The sequence below is a fragment of the Macrobrachium nipponense genome, chromosome 20, assembly GCF_015104395.2.
Source record: "Macrobrachium nipponense isolate FS-2020 chromosome 20, ASM1510439v2, whole genome shotgun sequence".
NCBI lineage: Eukaryota > Metazoa > Arthropoda > Malacostraca > Decapoda > Palaemonidae > Macrobrachium > Macrobrachium nipponense.
In genome coordinates this window covers 32,592,885-32,613,420 of record NC_061089.1, presented here as the reverse complement: position 1 = coordinate 32,613,420, position 20,536 = coordinate 32,592,885, and the positions used below count along the sequence as shown (strand labels likewise).

At 34.3% G+C, this 20,536-nt stretch overlaps 2 protein-coding genes across 4 annotated transcripts in view; one reads left to right on the top strand and one right to left on the bottom strand.

Moving 5' to 3' along the window:
- Positions 1 to 1,362, bottom strand: part of LOC135224533 (proteasome assembly chaperone 1-like) — a 300,715-nt gene extending 299,353 nt beyond the window's left edge. For both annotated transcript variants that reach the window (XM_064263624.1, XM_064263634.1), the window contains exon 1: positions 1,042 to 1,362. The gene's annotated coding sequence lies outside the window, so the exon portion shown is untranslated. The remainder of the gene's footprint in view (positions 1 to 1,041) is intronic.
- The window catches only part of LOC135224490 (serine proteinase stubble-like), a 112,594-nt gene that overhangs the window by 21,110 nt on the left and 70,948 nt on the right, over positions 1 to 20,536 (top strand). Inside the window, exon 1 of one of the 2 annotated variants that reach the window (XM_064263500.1) lies at positions 1,536 to 1,923. The exons of the other annotated variant lie outside the window; for it this stretch is intronic. Within the exon in view, the coding sequence (XP_064119570.1) occupies positions 1,863 to 1,923 (61 nt within the window). The 5' untranslated portion in view covers positions 1,536 to 1,862. Of the gene's footprint in view, positions 1 to 1,535; positions 1,924 to 20,536 lie in introns of those variants that run through there. 2 annotated transcript variants of the gene reach the window in all.

Here is a 20,536-nt window from a genome sequence, read left to right as displayed (position 1 = left end):
GGTTAAGAGTTCTAATCGCTAAACTTTTTACACACACACACACACACACACACACACACACACACACATATATATATATATATATATATATATATATATATATATATATATAGTAGAAAAGGCCCATTAAAAGACTGGTATAAGCTAAGGACTATAGTTCGGTGGACTGACTTCCACCTTTATCAAGGACAGAAATCAATCCCACCGAAATATAGTCCTTAGCTTATAACAGAGTGTTTTAATGAGCCCTTTATACTTGAGACGCATCCTGTTTTAACAGAAGAATTTATTTATATATATGGTATATATAAGAGCCGATTACCGAGAAAAATATATGGAAAACGAGACAAAATAATGAGGAAAACGTGACAAAACATAAGTTAACAATTATATACATGTTCAGCTATGAAATGCATACTTGACATTATATACATGTTACATGTGCCTTGTCACATTTTCCTTCGTTATTTTGTCTGGATTTTCATACATGTTTCTCGGTAATTTGCTATTATTATTATTTGAATTCTGATTTCACATGTGACCAAAGTATGTAAAGCAGTTTTTTAATCATTATCAGTGGCATGAGAGTAAATAAGGCTCCGCTAGACCGATAGATACAGTTCTGAATGCCTTAATTAATGACCCTCTGTAGCTTCAATGTGATTGTAAAAAAAGGGAAGTTGGAGAGACTATGCAAAATGATAGGATGCATAAGACCAAAAAAATGGTTACAAAAGGAGCTTATGAGGAGAAATCAACGGTTTCATGATGTGAGCTTTGGAAAGGATTCCAAACCAAAACAAGAAACAAGTTGAAGTTATGTAGAGACATCAAATTATGCCATCACTCAAATGTAAGTTTTAAGTGATCTGGTGATTGAACCATTATTGTGACAGCAGCATTAACAAGCACAGAAACCTATCACAATGTAGAATGACTAGGTCTAATTGGGAAGACATTTTGAGATCCTGTTGTTATAAGATCGATATCAAGCAAACAAACAAGATATCACCGTAGTAGTTCATGCACAGGCACACTTACCTATGGCTGGTGTGGATGGTTGCTATGTTTATTCGTGTTGAGGAAAAATCAAATCTGAGAGAGAGAGAGAGAGAGTCGTTAATTTGGACAGGAGAGCGTTTGAATGGGTCTGAGAGGAGCAAGTGTATTTAGTATGACAGAAGGAACGGTCATGTGTCAGCTCAAAAAAATAATAAACGAGACAGAGAGAGAGAGAGAGAGAGAGAAGTTTGTGAATTTAGAAAGATGAGAGCAGAAACGTCTGAAAAAGGATGGAAAATGCAAACGATTTCGACTTCTCAGAGCTGGAAACTTGGCCTGAAAGAGAGTAAGAGGAGACTTATGAACCACTGGAATATTTCAAAATGTCTGAGAGAGAGAAAAAGGAGAAGGCAAGTTTAGAAAGAGACGAGCAGGTGAATTGACCAGAGAGAGAGAGAGAGAGAGAGAGAGAGAGAGAGAGAGAGAGCCACACACACCGCGCTTAGCACCAGGCACAGTCGTCAGTGTAACTGACGCTCTCCTGCCAATCGCACGGCGCAGCTGCGGTGTGCAGACGAGAGCCGAATCTGTCTTGTGTGCTCGGGTTATCACCGTTGGAGTTGTGATCTCTCCGTCAATCTCTGTCTCGTTCCCGTCTGCATGATTGCTTTCGACAGACTCTGGGCTTGCGTTCGCAAGCAGACTCCCCAATGTCTCATTTAGGATATTCCTTCGAGTGTACATAGTGTCCTCTTTTTGGCGTTTAATTGTTTAGTTCCTTCGAGGGTTTAGACCGATGGAAGTATAAATTGTCAGTGCATGCAGTCGTCTGTTGGAAGGAATCCCAAGCGTAGAGCAGGATGGTGTATTGGCCTGCTTCCCAAACGCCTCGTAAAAAGATGACATTTTACCATGGTTTAGGTAAGTGACCACAAATTCTGGAGGCTATCATATATATACATACATATATATATGTATATATATATATAGTATGATGTATGTATATATATATATATATATATATATATATATATATATATTCATGCTTGTTAGTAATTCATAGGAAACATCAACATTGAAAATTCACTCAGAAAAAATAAATACCCAAAATAATGCACAAAGTGTCTCGTATTTATTGAAAAACAGTAGAATCATGATGTCTGCTTAACACAGAATTTTCCAAAACGCATAATTTGAAAGTAGTAAATGATATCGTAGTGTCTTTTAACTGTACATATGTTAGCTTTTCTGGTGCGGGTTGTTGAATGTTACTGTAAATGTATACAGTACGTGTGATTGTGGGAAGCTCTTAAACTCGTGTGGCTTACGACGAATTGAATAATCATTATGACATGTGAAAAGTTTAAGGTATACTTAACATGTAGCCTATGCTTTAAGAGAAGATTGTATGGCAACATTGCCTATTGTAAAAATTATAATAACACATATGAAATCAGTCAGTAAAGGTTGTAGATGGTTCATGTTTTCTTTTATTGTAATACAGGAGTAACATTCAATGATTGATACAATCTTACTGATTCTTTGATGTGTACCGGCCTCTTGCTGTGATATATATATATATATATATATATATATATATATATATATATGAATATATATATATATATATTATATATATGTGTGTGTGTACATTATATATGGTTGTGTGTCTCATTCGCCGCACGATACAACTTTATTATTAAGTGTGTGTTTGATAACTGATGTATCCTCTAGAGTAAAAATAATAGTCAGTACTTGTCTGTTCACGTTAAGAATATGTTAATCAGTAAAAATATAAACACTGACAATAATAAACGAAGGTACTTTCTGCGTGAAACGAAATGTCAGGCGAGAGGTTTTATCTAGTAAAACCAGGGGAGGGTAATGAACTACATACTCGGCCAGTGAACTGCGGTACTTAAAACGTTGGAAATTTCGCGAGAGAAAATGAAGGTAATGGAACCTGTTTATGTGAAGCGCTCAGTCGCACGTGAGAACCATGTTTACACTAGGCGCATTAATCAGTGACGTGATATATATATATATATATATATATATATATATATATATATATATATATATATATATGTGTGTGTGTGTGTGTGTGTGTGTGTGTGTGTGTGCGTACGTGAGAGGGAGGGATACACATGTGTACAAAACAAAGCAAATTAGGCATAAGAACTTGAGTAATGACCCAATGCCATAAAATACAGCATTTCGTTCTCCAATTGTCAGGTTTTGGAATTTTCCCACTGTCTCTGTTTTTCCTGATTTACATCTCTTCCTCTGTTAAGAAGTTTGCCTACCGCCTCCTTCATGATTAAGTACCATAGAAAGAAAGAAAGTGATAGGCAAAAGTTAGCAAGATAAGAGTCGTATTACTGCCTTTGATTAACGATATTTTGTGTCCTCATAATTTATTAATTGTTCAGTATTCGTTTATATCCTACTATTATTAAAGTTCATGGTTTTTTTCATATTATTACTTGTCTTGGTACTATTACAGCCATTCCAGTTCTTTTCAGTTTTTTCATCTTCTCGATTTTGTAATCACTGCTTTTGTTATCTCTCTACTATCATTTCCTTTTATTGATTAATCACTCTTTCTACATCTTTTTATTATAGTTGGAATTTGATGAGGTATGATTAATGATCAAAAATGGATATTTCTCGTGGTATCTATACTAATTTGCAACACGAAACGGATACCCTCAGCATCATCTACCTACATTGGTAGGGATAGCATATTCCTCAATTGCTTTCCTTATCTATTTATAGACCGTTGTTTTTACTCTTATGAGGCAGATTTTTTTTTTTACTTTTTGTTTTGTAATAATTTATTACTTTTTACCATGTTCTTGTGTATTATTTACAAATTTAGATTAGTATGAATGTAAGGTAAAAATGGGTAATTTGGTTCTTGATGAGTAGGAAATAAGGTCAAACCTCTTATCAGTAGTAGGTAAATTAATTCACTTATGAATTTGCTGTATTTGCATTTGCATTCTATTTCCATTATCAAATTTTATTCTGATATTTCCCTAGTTTTTGCTGTCGTAATGTTTGCTTGACTGTCCTCACGCAGAAATACACATACACACACGTGCACACGTATATAATTGTACACACAGAAGAAAACACTCATATGTATGTGTGTGTGCGTGTGTGTTACAGTAAATATGTGAAATCCAGGGATTTAACGAAATCCCTATGGATTTTGTGAAGTGAGCAACTCGCTTAGTAACATTTGATCCCCAAGGGCTAGTACTGAACACTGCGAAACACTGATTCGTCTACACTTTTTCACCGCGTTTAGTATTATCCCTTGAGGAGTTCAAATGTACTTTGCTGTGTTTAGTACTAACATACATTCTTTGTCCTACTTTGCCCTCTGCTTTGTTATGGTTCAGACTGCAGGACGTCTAAATAAAACTGTCTTCAAATTTTGAGTCTCTCTCTCTCTCTCTCTCTCTCTCTCTCTCTCTCTCTCTCCTCAAATAACTTTTGGTCTAAAATGTTGTTATAGAAAAAGACCTGACTTTTAGTGGCACAACTTATATTTTCCAGTTAATGTAATCCTGTCCAACGCTCGTCCAAGGTTGCAAATACACGAATCCAATATTTCACTCTGGTGAACTGATTTCATTGACGCTTCGGTACGTTTGATGAATATACCGTCAGTCAATAATAATAATAATAAAAAAATTGCACACAAACACACACTTATATACTATATGTGTGTACATGTGTACGTGTATTTGTTTGTTTGTGTTTGGCTTTGTTATGAGGAACAGGAAGTAAATTCATCAAGCATGCCGATGCGTCAGTGAAACCAGTTCATTGGAGTGAAATATTGGATTCGCGCATTTGCAGCCTTGGATGAGCTTTGAACAGAATTCCATTAACTGAAAAATGTACACGTTCAAGTTACTGGAACTTCAGACGAAGTTAGCCGTAATGCCACTAGAAATAAGATGCTTTTCTGTGTCAGCATTTTAGACCGAGCGTTATTCAAGGAGAGAGAGAGAGATAGAGAGAGAGAGAGAGAACCTTCTTAAATTACTGTAAGAGACAGTTTACCTGGTCCGGCAGTCTGAATCATAACAAAGAAGAGGATGAGGTTTACAAAGAATGTAGTATGCTCCTTTCAAAAGATCAATCATTCTGGGTAGGGTAGCCAGTATCCCTCTTTCTCCATAAGACCCTTGCCACTTCTTCCATTTATTTCATCATCATAACTTTGTACATGTCAGTTGACTTTCTCAGATTTGTCATCATTACTGATTAAAATCGAATACAGATCTTTTAGTGGCTTCATGCCTCTTGCAGGAATGAACCCAGCAATCATATTATTATATTGGTCAGTCAAAGTGTATGGCACAACATTGACCCATTTCTCAAATGACATTTGACTGAGTGTTTTATCAAATCGAATAAGAAATTTAGCGAAAAGGGTCATGTAGATGTGTTACCAGTTTAAAAGGCATTCTGCTGTTGGGATAATCTTGTGGTTTTCCTTCTTTACAAATTAGAATTATAATAGGTGAAAATCTGAGCGGGTGACAGATTTTAGTATTGGTCTAATAAATTCATATAAATGAATACCTCAAGCATTTCACATAAGAGAATTCATTTTGAAATGCTTTGTTTACTTTATATATATTATGTGCATATATATTATATATATAATGTATGTATGTTTGTGTGGACACGTGTGAATGTCTGTGTATATATGCATCATAAACAGAAGCCGTTCAGGCAAATTACCACCTAGAATCTTGTCCAATCTCACAGCGGGGAAAGCCAGAGCCAAGAAAAAACAGTAGAACAAAAAAGAAACCCAAAAAAGAGGTTCCGAACAGCTGATTAGTCCCGTGAGTAAACGAGTTCAAAAGTCTAGCTTGACCAGACGAAGTCTCCTTAAAAGAAACACAAACGCACAGAACTCTCTCGCATAGGTAAAGAAGAAGAATTTAGAGCGATGTTGACCGCCTCCCCTCGTTCGAACCTCTTCCTCCCGTCTTGCGACTCTCGAAAGGCTAGTTATAGTGCGATACAAATCACCGTTCAGATCTATTAACTGATCTATGAACTGAGCATCATCAAGTAAATATTATTCTTTATGAATGTGAGCAATGAGTGCTTAAATAACCTCCCGAATAACTGCAACAGATTTGGCCGACTCGTATCCTCATGGGACAAACGAAGTCATTTCGCCATTCCTTCGAACGCCGATACGGCAGATGGCCTGTAGTAATTGCTCTGGTTTTGTTCGACTCCGTTTTTTTTTTATTCTCTCTTTCATGTCATTCTTTATCGCATATTTTTTCATGGTACCGTTTTTTTTTCTCCTCCTCTGACATCTCAGCAGACTGACATTACTTGCATCATTTCAGTAGTTTCAATATATATTATATATATATATCTATATATATATATCATATATATATATATATATATATATATATATATATATATATATATATATATAGTGCAAGTTCGTAAGAGTGCTTAAGTATATGTAACTGAATAATACTCATAGTCAAGCAGCACACACAACACACACACACATATATATATATATAAATATATATATATATATATATATATATATGTGTGTGTGTGTGTGTGTGTGTGTGTGTGTGTGTGTGTGTGTGATATTCAGTTGTAATAGATGTAGAACGATTTTATACTACTATAATATTATCATAATTATTACTACTGTTATTAATACACCCATCTGGTGATTTTCCCTCCGAACATACAATGCAGCAAACTAATACTTTAGAGAAAGCGTGACTATTATAACAAAGGGTCCGATCACTCGTTTTGACTCGTAATACGGAGTTGTAGGCCGTAGGTTAGCTGAAGGAACGTTCCGTTAAACCCCATTTAACTTCTGTAGATCTAGGCAGTGGTGTTACCAATTGAGAGTTAATCGACTTTGGTGGGTCGCAATCTTGGTAGAGAAGAGCATTCATCCTAACAGGCTTGCTGAGATCTGTAAGGCTACTAGTTTCTGAAGCCACCCCTTTTTTTAAGAGATGAGGTGTATGGTTGATATATTCTATATTGTATATATATATGTTATATATATATGTATATATATATATATATATATATATATATATATATATATTAGGGAAATCACTTGCAGAATGGATATTATCAGAAATTAAAGATACCGAATTGAACTGATGATTTCAACTCGCTCTAAAAAGTAATCCAGCAGAGGGCTTGCTAGCTATCAGCTGTTCGACTCCTTACCACACATTGCCATAGGCCAGCTTAGAGAGTGAATACTAGACCGTAATTCGTAGTTGGAATGTTAGGTTCTCGTTTTGTGGGTGCTCTTGGCGACTTAGAATACTATGAGACATCTTTCGTCTTTTTTTTTTTTTTTTTTTTTTTTTTTTTTTTTTTTTTTTTTTTTTTTTTTTTTTTTTTTTTTTTTTTTTTTGTCTGGCTGACACTGACTGATGGCCCTTTCTTTCTTTGCGTTGAAATTCTCCAGTGTCAGCTAGCTATGTATAGTTCTCACTGGGTACAGAACGGGAAGATATGTTGAGAGTGAAGGACAGTGCGCTCATGGAATGGAAGTCTGGAATGCAAACGCTCTGGTTATCAGATGTGAGGAAGATTTACATTTTTTTTTTTTTTAATTGGGAGACGACAGTCGGTTGAAGACTGTGTCACTGATGTTTCGTGTAATAGACGAAAGCTTGAAAAAAAGAAAAAAACGTTTTTTCACTTAACAGGCGGATACTTGAATAGAAAGATTTTGTAAATCATTGGGACCTAGGAATTGAAGAATTTGGTTATTGATACGAAGGAGCAGAGTGAAGGATTCTCTTCTCTATACATTCTTGCGTGGCATGTTCTACCAGGAAGACAGATCCTTAAATGTAACGCTGTCCTAAACTAATTTTTAAAGCATATCTTTAAATGAAGTAGTCTCATTGTTGATAATATTAAACCAATTGTTATCATTGGATAAGGAAAGGTATATCATGCGATGGGCTATACAGATGAAAATTAGGATTTGAAATACTGTAATGATAATTGCAGTCTCTGAAGGATGACCTGCATGGTATAGGGTTTCCCTTAGAGATAATGTTTCAACTCGGGAAAAACAAACAAGCAAAACAAAATTGGTATAAAGGCTAAATGCTTTTGAATCATTAAGCTAGGTTTTTCAAGATCAAGAATGTATGATACGTTTTAGTATATTTTGAGAATGAATGATACGTTTTAGTATATTTTTTGTATAGAAATCTATATTTAAATGTTTAAAACTGCCTCGTGCATCATTTTGATAAGATCAGCTTTCCCTAAAAGGTATTGAATTTCTCCGACTCGATATTTGTTTGTATTTTTTCCGGGTGATTTGAAGAATAAACATTTCTTTGGAGAACAGGGAAATCTACAAACAAGAGTTGAAATCGAAAAAAAGTTTCATTTTAATGCGTATGTGTGTGTGGTTGTGTTTGAGGTGTGTAGATTCAATTTGCTTTCACCCTGAAGGAATCTGCACAGAAACCTCTTGCTCACTGCTGAGAAAAGCACCCTTTTATGACTGGAAGCAAAGTGTTGAAGATTTTCTTGTTCCTGTGCTCATGGGATTAAAGCTTTCCCTTCCCTGGATCGATGCCAACTAGCTTTGTTCTTGACAATGCCGCAATTTTGTTCCCTTTTTTTTGAACACTTTCTATTTCCTTACAAGACAGCTTAGGATTTTCTGCTTATCTAAAAGAAACCTAGTATTTGTTTTACTGTTTTTACTCGTTATCGGCTACTTTACCTCATTCCTTCTTCATCGGCACAACTTTCTTCAGTAGGCTCCAGGCTCTGTCGTGAATACATTGTGACATCGTTCCCAGAGTGAGGGCAGTATTTCATTGCCAACTTTCTACCCAGCACCCGTCACTCGTTATTCCCCGCTGAAGTGATTGCCACCTTTGCAATAATCATCATCTGAATTATGATATACAATTATGAAAGTTATTTATACAGTATTACTTCTAGGCAATATAATATATATATATATATATATAATATATATATATATATATATATATATATATATACGCAAAAATTTTAAGCTACAAATATGCGCTGGTTCGAATTCACTAGAGGACGAAATTATTAACTAAAATATTCCCCTTCGGTTAACATACGTACGAAAATATATTAATTCCGAGGTAGAGCGAATTGGATATTAAAGGACATTTGTAGCTAAATGCATGTAGTATATGAATCACTATGATGTAATAAAAATGGATATATATAATATATATATATATATATATATATATATATATATATATTAGAGTGTAGGTTTTTTATATTCTATATAATTTGTAAAACATTCATTTGTATACACACACACACACACACACACACACACACACACACACACACACACACATATATATATATATATATATATATATATATATATATATATAGTATATATATATATATATATATATATGTATATATACACACACACACACACACACTCGCACCTTAGTACATACAACTAAGAAGTTGCCTTATAGTCACTGCAAACGTTGATGTTTAGAACTCGGACAAAAGAGAAGATACAGGATTCCTTGACTCCCGCAAATCTGGATTTAAGTAATGTTTTTAATCTGAATGAAACGGGATAAACACAGCAAAACCTGAGGTTTTTCATTTCTGAAAGCAGGATTTCGAATCTGCCATTTGGGATCATCCTGGATGAAAGTCTCTGTGATAATGAGTCTCAGATGCTCTTGCTAACCTGAAGGGTTAGCTGCTGAGGTTAGCGGCTCAGGTTAGCGGCTGGACTGCTTCACGGACAGCTTTGTAGTTACCCTTTTTAATTACATTCACTCAGCATGAGTTCGTAGTAACGCAGACACTAGGGTTGTATTAAACATACTCTCTCTCTCTCTCTCTCTCTCTCTCTCTCTCTCTCTCAGGGTCGGGGTTCGATTCCCCGCTCTGCCAACAAGGAATCAGAGGAATTTATCTCTGGTGATAGAGATTCTTTTCTTAATGTGGTTCGGATACCACAATAAGCTGTAGGGCCCGTTGCTAAGTAACCAATTGGTTCTCAGCCACGTAAAAATATATAATCCTTCGGGCCAGCCCTAGAAGAGCTGTTAATCAGCTCAGAGGTCTGGTTAAGCTAATATATACTCTCTCTCTCTCTCTCTCTCTCTCTCTCTCTCTCTCTCTCTCTCTCTCTCTCTTCCGCAAATTATTTTTCAGTGAATATATTTGCTACAGCAGGTTCTTTCATTCCCTCCTTGAGAGAGAGAGTGAAAAGGAGCGGGGGTTGGGGTCGGGGAGAAAGCCTCTTGACAACACATAAAGTTGACAGGGGAAATAGTAGTAAAAATAAACGAAACAATGAACTTGGAACGTCAATAAAGAAAAGACGTCTAAAAAAACGCTTCAGGAGGTCATAAAAAAAAGAAAAAAAATTCAAGTGACCATCACACCGTCATAAATAGCTTCCCTGCCGGGACTGAGCCTCTAATTAGTCTCTAATGCAAATATCTACACCCTGCCATGACCCCGAACCCACTGAGAGGACCCATCCCCTCCCCGAATATTATTAGAAAGGGATAATAACACAGGAAGTCGGTAAGGATCATTATCGCTGGTTCAGCCAGGGCGTTCGGGTCCTTCCTAACCCTTTTCCCTAATCTCGTTGCGGTGAGAATGGCAAAGTAGTGAAAGTTTTTTTTTATGTTTTCTCTTTCTCTCTTGTTATCATTATTATTATCTGTTGCTACTTTCTCTGGGGTTGGGCTAGCGCGGGGCTTTAGGTTGCCCATGTGGTAAGCCTTTGTTCTTTTCATGAAATAATTATAACAATTATTCTAAGTATTCATATATTTTCCATCACTATCGAAAGCAATGACGACGCTGGTGTTTAAATGAGGATTTAGTATATTCTCACCTTTAATGCGTAAAGTGATTTAATCTTGTAATAATTTTTAATGAGTTCTTAAAAAACATTGTATGGTACATTTGACAGATGAACAACGAATTTGATCTGCTATTTTTCTAAGCAGTTACTGCATCTCGTATTTTGAAGAGCTGCATCATTACTCATATTAAGGAATCGTAGTGAAAAAAATATACCATAAAGGTGCGTGTACAGTAAAGGTACCTTCATTCCGTAAGGTTATAAGTGGCCAGTGTTAAAAGAGATTCACAACGGACTGGACGACGGCAAGTCAGAAGGAAGAGTTTTTTTTTTTTTTTTTTTTTTTTAACCTATACCATCGTCTCGGTATATCTTCAATTAGAATACGAAAAAAAAAGCATGAAAACAGCTGCTTCACTCAGCTTCAATTTAAAAGTGAAAACTCGGAAACAAAAAGAAAAAAGAATAAAGACAAAAACCAGAAACAGAGAGAAATGAACTTGCAAGTTCCCAGCTACTTAGCTGCCCAGCAGTGAACAGATATTTTAGCGGTACTAAGTGCCCAAGTCATGCCCGAGCAAGTAAAAGTGGTGGAACGTGGCCCTAAAAACTGGTATCGGTAAAACTTCCACACCGCACCCTGTGCCATGCCCCGCCTTCCTCATCTCTCAGACGCATGCGCACGAAAACGCACATATACACACGTACACGCGTGTACACCTTTCTTGCTCTCTAAGTTGGGTACAGTCGTATGTATATATTCACGCGCACTCTCACTTATTAAAAAGGTAGTGTTCTCTCTCTCTCTCTCTCTCTCTCTCTCTCTCTCTCTCTCTCTCTGTGTTTGTGTATTACGGCTATTTTGAGAAAAAGATGATAGGCCTATAGAGGTACAGTATATCATTAGGCCTGTATCCTCTTTCACCTGTACCTGTGCTGTTGGAGAATCTGCTCATGCACCTTAGGGCAATTGTGGATTTTTGTTTTCATGAATATTCGAAATTGACAAGGGGTATATTCTTCTTTTTCTTTGTAATTAGTACTACAGTGTATGATTTTTATTGTTTTATTGAGGTATACGGATGCCTTTTGCACTTATACAAGCTCGCATAATCTCCCTATATATTATATATATATATATATATATATATATATATATATATATATATATATATATATATACTATACACACACACACACTCACACTATAGAAAGCGATGGAATTGCGTTAAATCGTAACGAGTATTTGAAAGTCAACATAGCGAATAGTGTAGCATGCTAGGAGAGGTGAGTCATAGACTCAGCACAGCAAGAAAGTCAAGCAGTGTGTGTGTGTGTGTGTGCAAAGATTGGACGGAGAATTTAAAAAGATGAGGGAACAGTTATCGAAGTATATGTGGCGTAAAAAATGGAGGTTGGTTAGATGGTGTTTAAGAGGCACTGAGAAGAAAGGACCTCAATTTATTATTATTATTATTATTATTATTATTATTATTATTATTATTATTATTATTATTATATAGGACAAGCCCGCACAGGCCTTCGACTTCAAATTCAAGCTTCCAAATAATATGGTAAGCACCTCAGTGCCCTGATCGGTATGGTCTTGGCCTGCCACCTCGGTGGCCGCGAGTTCGATCCTCGGGCTTTCCACTGAGGGGTCAGAGATGTGTATTTCTGGTGATAGAAGTTCACTCTCGACGTGGTTTGGAAGTCACGTAAAGCCGTTGGTCCCGTTACTGAATAACCACTGGTTCCATGCAACGTAAAAACACCACACAAACAAAGAATATGGTGGTCATTAGGAAGAAGTAAGAGGAGGTAGAAAAGGTCTCATTTATTCAAAAACAAAGAATAAATAAAGTATCCTGGACGTGCAGGAATGTGTGTGGAGGAGGTTTATGGTGGGTGGGGCTGGGGGGCGGCGGCGCATCTTTGACATGCTTCTGAAGATGAGTCTAGCTGTGTGGGAATACGGAGAGGTTTATACGGAAGTTTACGGCACGGGGAAATCATCCACGATTTAGCAGCTTTGAACGCAATTGGTTTTGCCTCAGTAGTCATTCCCTGTTAAATGTCTTATTAAACATAACTTTCTTTCTTGATCGTTATTTCTTTGTAGTCTCAAGAGGTTTCCATTTCATCCTTTAATGTACAGCCTCCAAATTACCCCCTCCGGAAGAATGTCTTTTATTGATGTAACTCATTTTCTTATCAAGACTTTTTCATCTTCAAGAGAGAGACATAACAATATCTCGCATTTTTAAGCTGATTCGCTCTCTCTGCTTCTCATTATTGTAGCTTTCGTTTTCAACAAAGGATTTTTTTTTTTTTAAGAATCTTTGTCATTCGGCTAATGGGGAATTTTATTCTTATAACGCGACTGAATCTTGAAAGAATTCTTTTGTGAAATTTATAATTCGACTGAGGATAAACTTTTTTGTAATAAATTTTAATGGCAAAACTGAAAATCATTTTTGTATATATAATTCGACTGAAGTTGAAGACAGTTTTTGTAAATGTATTGTTAAGGCAAGGATGGACAGGTTTTAAGATAGAGTATGTCGACTGATGCTGAAATATGCTGAATTTTGAGACTTACGGCACTTTTCCTTTTTTAAATGTACAGTTCTACCAAGGATGGTAGCAGTTTAAAAGAATATTTTACATATAAATTATATATATATATATATATATATATATATATTATATATATATATATATATATATTTCGATTTAAAAGGGATATTTGACTGCCTGACAACGCAAAATAAAAAAGCGTGGTAAAGAAAGAATTCAGTTGACTCGCAAAAAAACTCTTACTTTTAATCATGAATACGTAATTTTTCAATGACTGTCACGCTCTTTCACAGTGAAATTACTGGTTTTCCTCTATTTCTTAATTGAGGAGTTTTTTCTCTTTCTTTTTTCTTTTTTTTTTGCAAAAATTTTCCGTGAAATTCCAATTTTCCAGTAACTGAATAACAACAGTAAAATCTTTAAAAAATTTTCCGCAATTTTCATAATCTGTACGTATTCGCCATCTTGTTTGGTAAAAAAAAAAAAAAAAAAAAAAAAATCTTATACTAATAGACTTAAAAAAAATTAAACATTTAATGAAATTACAAACTTATTTACTAGACTAGCTTTTAAACAAAAATTGAAGTGACCTCACCACGGAATTTATAAAAGGAGACTCAAACGCTCCCTTCCTGCAACACGACCTTTGACCTGCCTGGAATGTTGAAACGCCAAGGTAGCTTTTCCCAGGCGAACCTGGTTTTCGCAATGACCTAGCCCGTGAATCTCTCTCTCTCTCTCTCTCTCTCTCTCTCTCTCTCTCTCTCTCTCAATGGAATGCGGGTACTGAAGGCCAAATGCCAATTGGAAAATATGCAACGAAGTGCAATTAAAAATACTTTCCTTTCCCTGTTGCCTTAATTAATGATGGGAAGGCTCCTGAGGTCTTTAGTCATATGATCTTTTGTCGTTGCTAAAAGTATCATTCAAATCTCATGAAGGTTTTTTCGCTTTTATATGAATAAAATACTCGAATATATCAAAAGTATGGCACCTATTTATTGATTGTATTACATTAAACTACGTAATTTTAGCAGAATATTAGATTATATGTCAAATTTCAAAGTTCCAGAAGGTTTATCTTGATTCTGTGGCCATTGATGTACTGATCGTATATTGTAAATGTATATATATATAATTAAATTATTTTAATACAAGCTATTTAATTTATCGCTTATGCACATAATAATAGCATGAATCATTATATATAAGTATATATATATTTATATATACATATATACATATATATATATATATATATATATATATATGTGTGTGTGTGTGTGTGTGTGTGTGTGTGTGTGTGTGTGTGTTGGTATTCACGACTCACTCAGTTATTTACGAATAATGAATAAGTTCAATGATAATATCCTACCAGTGAAAAATGAACTCGTATGAGCTTTCTTCATTGGAATGTAAAAGGGTACAACGACTTCGCCTTGCTTCAGTATTCAAAACTTTCACTGAAGAAAGTTGTATATGATCTGAATGGAAAAGGAGTAAAGATAAAAAAAGAAAAAGAAAGTTCATATGCCAGTAATGAAAGTTAGAGATGTTGATTTTCATGGTGATTGTGATGATCAGCTGCCCGTGAAGGATTGTTGATGATAATGATATATTATGAATTTCCATAGACAGAAGTAATTAATGTTAGTCTTCTAACATTTGCTAGAAGATGATGTGACCTTTATTTTAAAGAAAACTTGTTTTGAGTGGATTATTGCAAATGCTCTAAACCCGTTTTGAGATTTTCTTCACTATACAGTAATAATAATTGTGAAATATATATATATATATATATATATATAATGTATAATATATATATATATATATATACATATACATACTATAATTATATATATAATTATAATATATATATATATTATAAAAATATTATATTATATTACATATATATATATATATATCTATATATATATATATACACACACACATATATAGATATATATATATAATATATCTATATATATATATATATATAATTTTTCAATCGAAATAAGCCGAAATCTGATATATATATATACGTGTGTATACACACATTATATATATGTGTGTGTGTCTGTGTATAATATACGTACATATGTGCGTGTGCAACTGTTGCCTGTTACTCTTATTATTTTATTATTATCTTAGAACTTTCATCTTCCGGCGGTGGGAAGAGCAAAACTGGTATCTGAAGGGAAAATATACTTTCAGAATTCGAAATTCCAAAACAGCTTGAAATCATCTGCCAACGTTAATCTCTTCAAGTGTCTCAACTTTCCACTTTCTCCTTTTCTTCCTTCTTTCACCTTTCACTTTCTCTTTCTTTATCTCTTGGGCATTCTCTCTCATAAATGTATTCATTTTACATATATATATATATATATATATATAATATATACATATATATACATATATATATATATATATATATATATATATATATATATATATATATAACATCATGATACAAATGTCCTTTAATATCCAATTCGCCCTAACTCAGAATTTATATATTTTGATTCATGTTAACCAAAGGGGGAATTTTTTAGTTGAGAATAATTTCGTCCTCTCGTGGATTCGAACCAGCGCACAGAGGAGAAATCAGGACTTCAGTGAGCTACCGCTCGGCCAACAAGTATATGGATCACGGTGATGTGATAAAAATTTATATATGTATATATATATATATATATATATATATATATATGTGTGTGTATATATATATTATTATATTATATATATATAGTATATATATATATATATATATATATATATATATAAAAGGATGGTTTCCTCGGCAAATATTGTGGAGTGGGGTTGCTAGTCCCATGACTCATATGTTTTAGATTAAGCTGGATTCATGCGAAAACTAGCTCTTGCCTCTGGGTAGCTAGTACCTACGACCTACAAATCAGGATGTCCAAGGGGTATATATATGCGAAGGAAGTCTGACCTTCCTTGGTAGTCACTATCCTATTGCTGATCAAACCCTTGCTCAAGAGTCACCCTTTCAAGACATTTGTGCGGCTCCAAATGCTGAACAAATACCTTTTTATACTTTTAAAACAAAGAATATATGTATCACTCTAAAGACATAATTGATTGAATGTTATTCAGTTTTAAAAGCATATTATTGGCATAATTTTTATTGTTTTTTTTTAATATGATATGAATAGTTTCTAAGGTCATTTTTTATCATTGCGGCTCTGGCAATACTGCATTTTTATGATTCCCTAAATAAGTGGCTCTTCTAGGTTTAAAAGTTGGTGACCCCTGTCCTAGCTACTATAGTTTTTATTATTATTATTATTATTATTATTATTATTATTATTATTATTATATTATTATATATATATATATATATATATATATATATATATATACACACACATTATATACGTAAAAAATTAATATTTATCTCTTAACCTATAACCTTTTTGTGTTTCCTTATAAAGAATAAATATGTTCACAAATTATTTTAGCTTTAATCATTCCGAATTCTTAAGACATATTTCGTTAACTGGAAATTTATGTAATTAAATTCATATTTGTATTTATCTTTATTTTTACCATAGCGTTTTTGTGTTTCCATGTAAAGAATAAATATGCACGCAAGTTATTTTTGCTTTAATCTCTCCGAATTCTGAAGACAGATTTCGTTATCTGAACGTAACAGTCAAGTCCGCATACGCAGACCACGAGACTAGCTTTTACAAAGCCCGGAGGGAAAATTCTTAAGCAGTATTGCCTTTCAAATGAGACTGCCCAATTCAGGTAGCCACACACGAGGTCATAAAACTAAAGACGAGTTCATGAGTCATGTAGGCTAATTGCAGCCTCACGATGAGCCGCTTAAGAGTAAGTCACGATTTCAGTTTCTCTTACAGTGGCGATTTTTATTCCTTTCTTCGCCTTCTTTTTCGTCACCGGCTCACGTCGGCTACTCGAAACGATTAAGAGCTAATGTGAAACTCCCCAGGGAAGCGATCTTGCGCTAATTGGCGAGTCTCGTCTGTGCCGAGTGAGTCTCTCTCTCTCTCTCTCTCTCTCTCTCTCTCTCTCTCTCTCTCTCCTTCATTTGTTTATCAGTTGAAATATTCAATCCTATCCTCTCTCTCTCTCTCTCTCTCATTTGTTTAATCGGTTAAAACAGATGCACAACGAATTATTCAATTATATCTTTCTCTCTCTCTCTCTCTATAATTTTTTGTCTGTTGTAACAGATGCATACCCACTTACCAGCCTCTCTCTCTCTCTCTCTCTCTCTCTCTCTCTCTCTCTCTCGTTTCTTGCTTCACTGGAATTTAAACGAGGGTAATAGTTTCAAATTTACGCTTTTAGTTTCTCTCTTTCTGTCTTTTGTCTCTCTGTCTTGAGGCACATGACACAATATCCCACGACCCACAAATACTCGTCTCCTTACTCATGAATGAATCAGGCAAGTCACCTAAGAACACAGAGCCGTTTCTTTTAAAGTACTCATCTCCGACCGGGCCTTTTTTTATGCTCGCGACCGAGTAAACATAGGACACAACACACACACACACACACACACACACCACACACACACACACACACACTACTACTACTTTATATGCTCATTTGAAATCAAATCTATTTACTAGTAAGTAAATAATTCACTGTCTTTAACTGAAATCATTTTGTACTCAACTGATTCCTTATTCTTTTTTTTTCAGGTGAGTTCGCCGTGGAGATGCTGTTACACAGGTAACAATGACTAAATTATAGCTCATTGTAAAGTGAATACTCACGACAGAGCACACAAGCATAAACATACAGGCTTATGAAAGTATACAGTATGCATTCTTGGGTTTGTTGTGACTTGAACAGTCTTATACATATGTGTTAATGCGCATATATCCCATTTACTCGTGGCTGCATGTATGCCAATATCTGTATGAACAAATATGATTTGTTAGTGGATACTATCCCATTGAAATAATCATTCCATTCAGTTCATTAATTTTTTTTAGTAGTTTAACAATCACTCATAATAATGTCATGTGCCTAATAGTAGGGTGTTGAAGTATATATATATATATATATATATATATATATATATATATATATATATATATATATATATGACATCTACGTGTATATGTACATACAATTATCTGTTTATATATATATATATATATATATATATAGTATATATATATATATATATATATATATATATATATATATATATATATATATATATATATATGGGGGGGCCAAAGATACAAGTGACATGGGCATTGCGAAATTAATACTGTAACAAGGAACGTTCTCTGTAAACTTCCTCGACTCCGCCACGTCGGTTTTAATTACCTCCTTCTGGTGTATTTACTTCTTCTTCTTCTTCTTTCCTTGACTTTCTTCTTGTTTGAGACTTTCTCATACCTGGACCGTGAAAATCCTCGGAGAGAGATCCTCTAAATTTAGAGGAGAAGAGAACTTAAAAAAAAAAAATCGTTCTGTATACGTGGTCCAATAAAAGCTCTGCCGTATAAATTCCTCAGACGTGATGCAATTAACCTTTTTGTTGTTGTTGTTGTTGTTGTTGTTGTTGTTCCTGACGATGTTGCTGTCAGGACGTGTATGTATATTTAGCCTTGCAATGAAGGCATTCAAGACACCTGGTAAGTTCAGGTGGGTCTGATCGTGTCAACATTATCTGAAAGTTAAAGTTTTTCGTTACTTCTTTCGAAGTCGTTAATGTTTTTTAATAATAATAATAATAATAATAATAATAATAATAATAATAATAATAATAATAATGAATAATAATAATAATAATAATAATAATAATAATAATAATAATAGCATAAGTTTTGAAATAGAAAAGCAAATCCACAGGGATGCATGGATACAAATAAATATATTTATTTTTAGATGTATTGCTACCCATACACGATTGTGGATTTCATTCTATAATGATTAATAATAATGTTAATGATGCCCAGCACAAATAACATGACTTTGCTTAATAGCCTCAGACTAATTAACTAACAGGTGAAGAACTGTGCTTAAATACGTTTATGTAAATGTGTTTTGTCAGTAACATTTTTTATAAGACCGCGTACCTCTTTCTACTTTCAGCCTTCGTTTAATAAAAGAAAAAAAAAAGGAACTAAAATCCTCACTTCTTACGTGACCATTTTTATTGAACATGTATTACACACGAAGACATCTGTAAACATTTGTCAAACTCCATGACATGCATTTTCTTTCTCCTCGTCTTTTCTTCTTCCTTTTCTTCATGTCAGCAGACATATACTATACTCTGAGTGTATAAAAATGTCAGTGGAGTATAAATCTGAAATCAAATAGTAAAGAAAAGAGGATATTTCTTTTTTTCTTCTTTTTATTTCTTTTCCCGGGTCTTAAAGTGGGAGAAACTATTAGGGCAGTATGTCATACCTCTGTACCATCCTGTGACGCTCAGAGGCAAGGGCACAGCGGACCCTCTCCCCCACCCCCCCTCTCTCCTCCTCCCCCCTTCTTCCGCCTCTTCTTCCTCCTTTCGCACTTCCTGCGATTCCTCGCCGTCGAGGTCTGATATCCAATTCATCCATCACTCGGTCAGTGCATGACTTGATATTTTCCAACTTTAGCATTCATTCCTATATAGTGTATAAATGATGCCGGCATGTTACCCTATACACCTATCCATCCTTCTTGATAGCCTGGTGGTCAAATTCACTGTCTGTCGTTGTTACTAAACCAGGTCACGTTTCGAATCATGGCCGGTATAGAAGAGTATATCAATTACCCTTGGGATGTAAGGTACTTCTGATGTATGATGAAATCGAGAATGAACGGTATTTGTGGCTTGAAATTGTTTATAATAAGTAACAAATAATTGTTTAAAATCATATATGTTATATACATATGTATATACATATATATATACATATATACATACATACATATATATATATATATATATATATATATATATAGTATATATATACTATATATATATATATGATTGTGTGTGTGCATATATAAATTTAT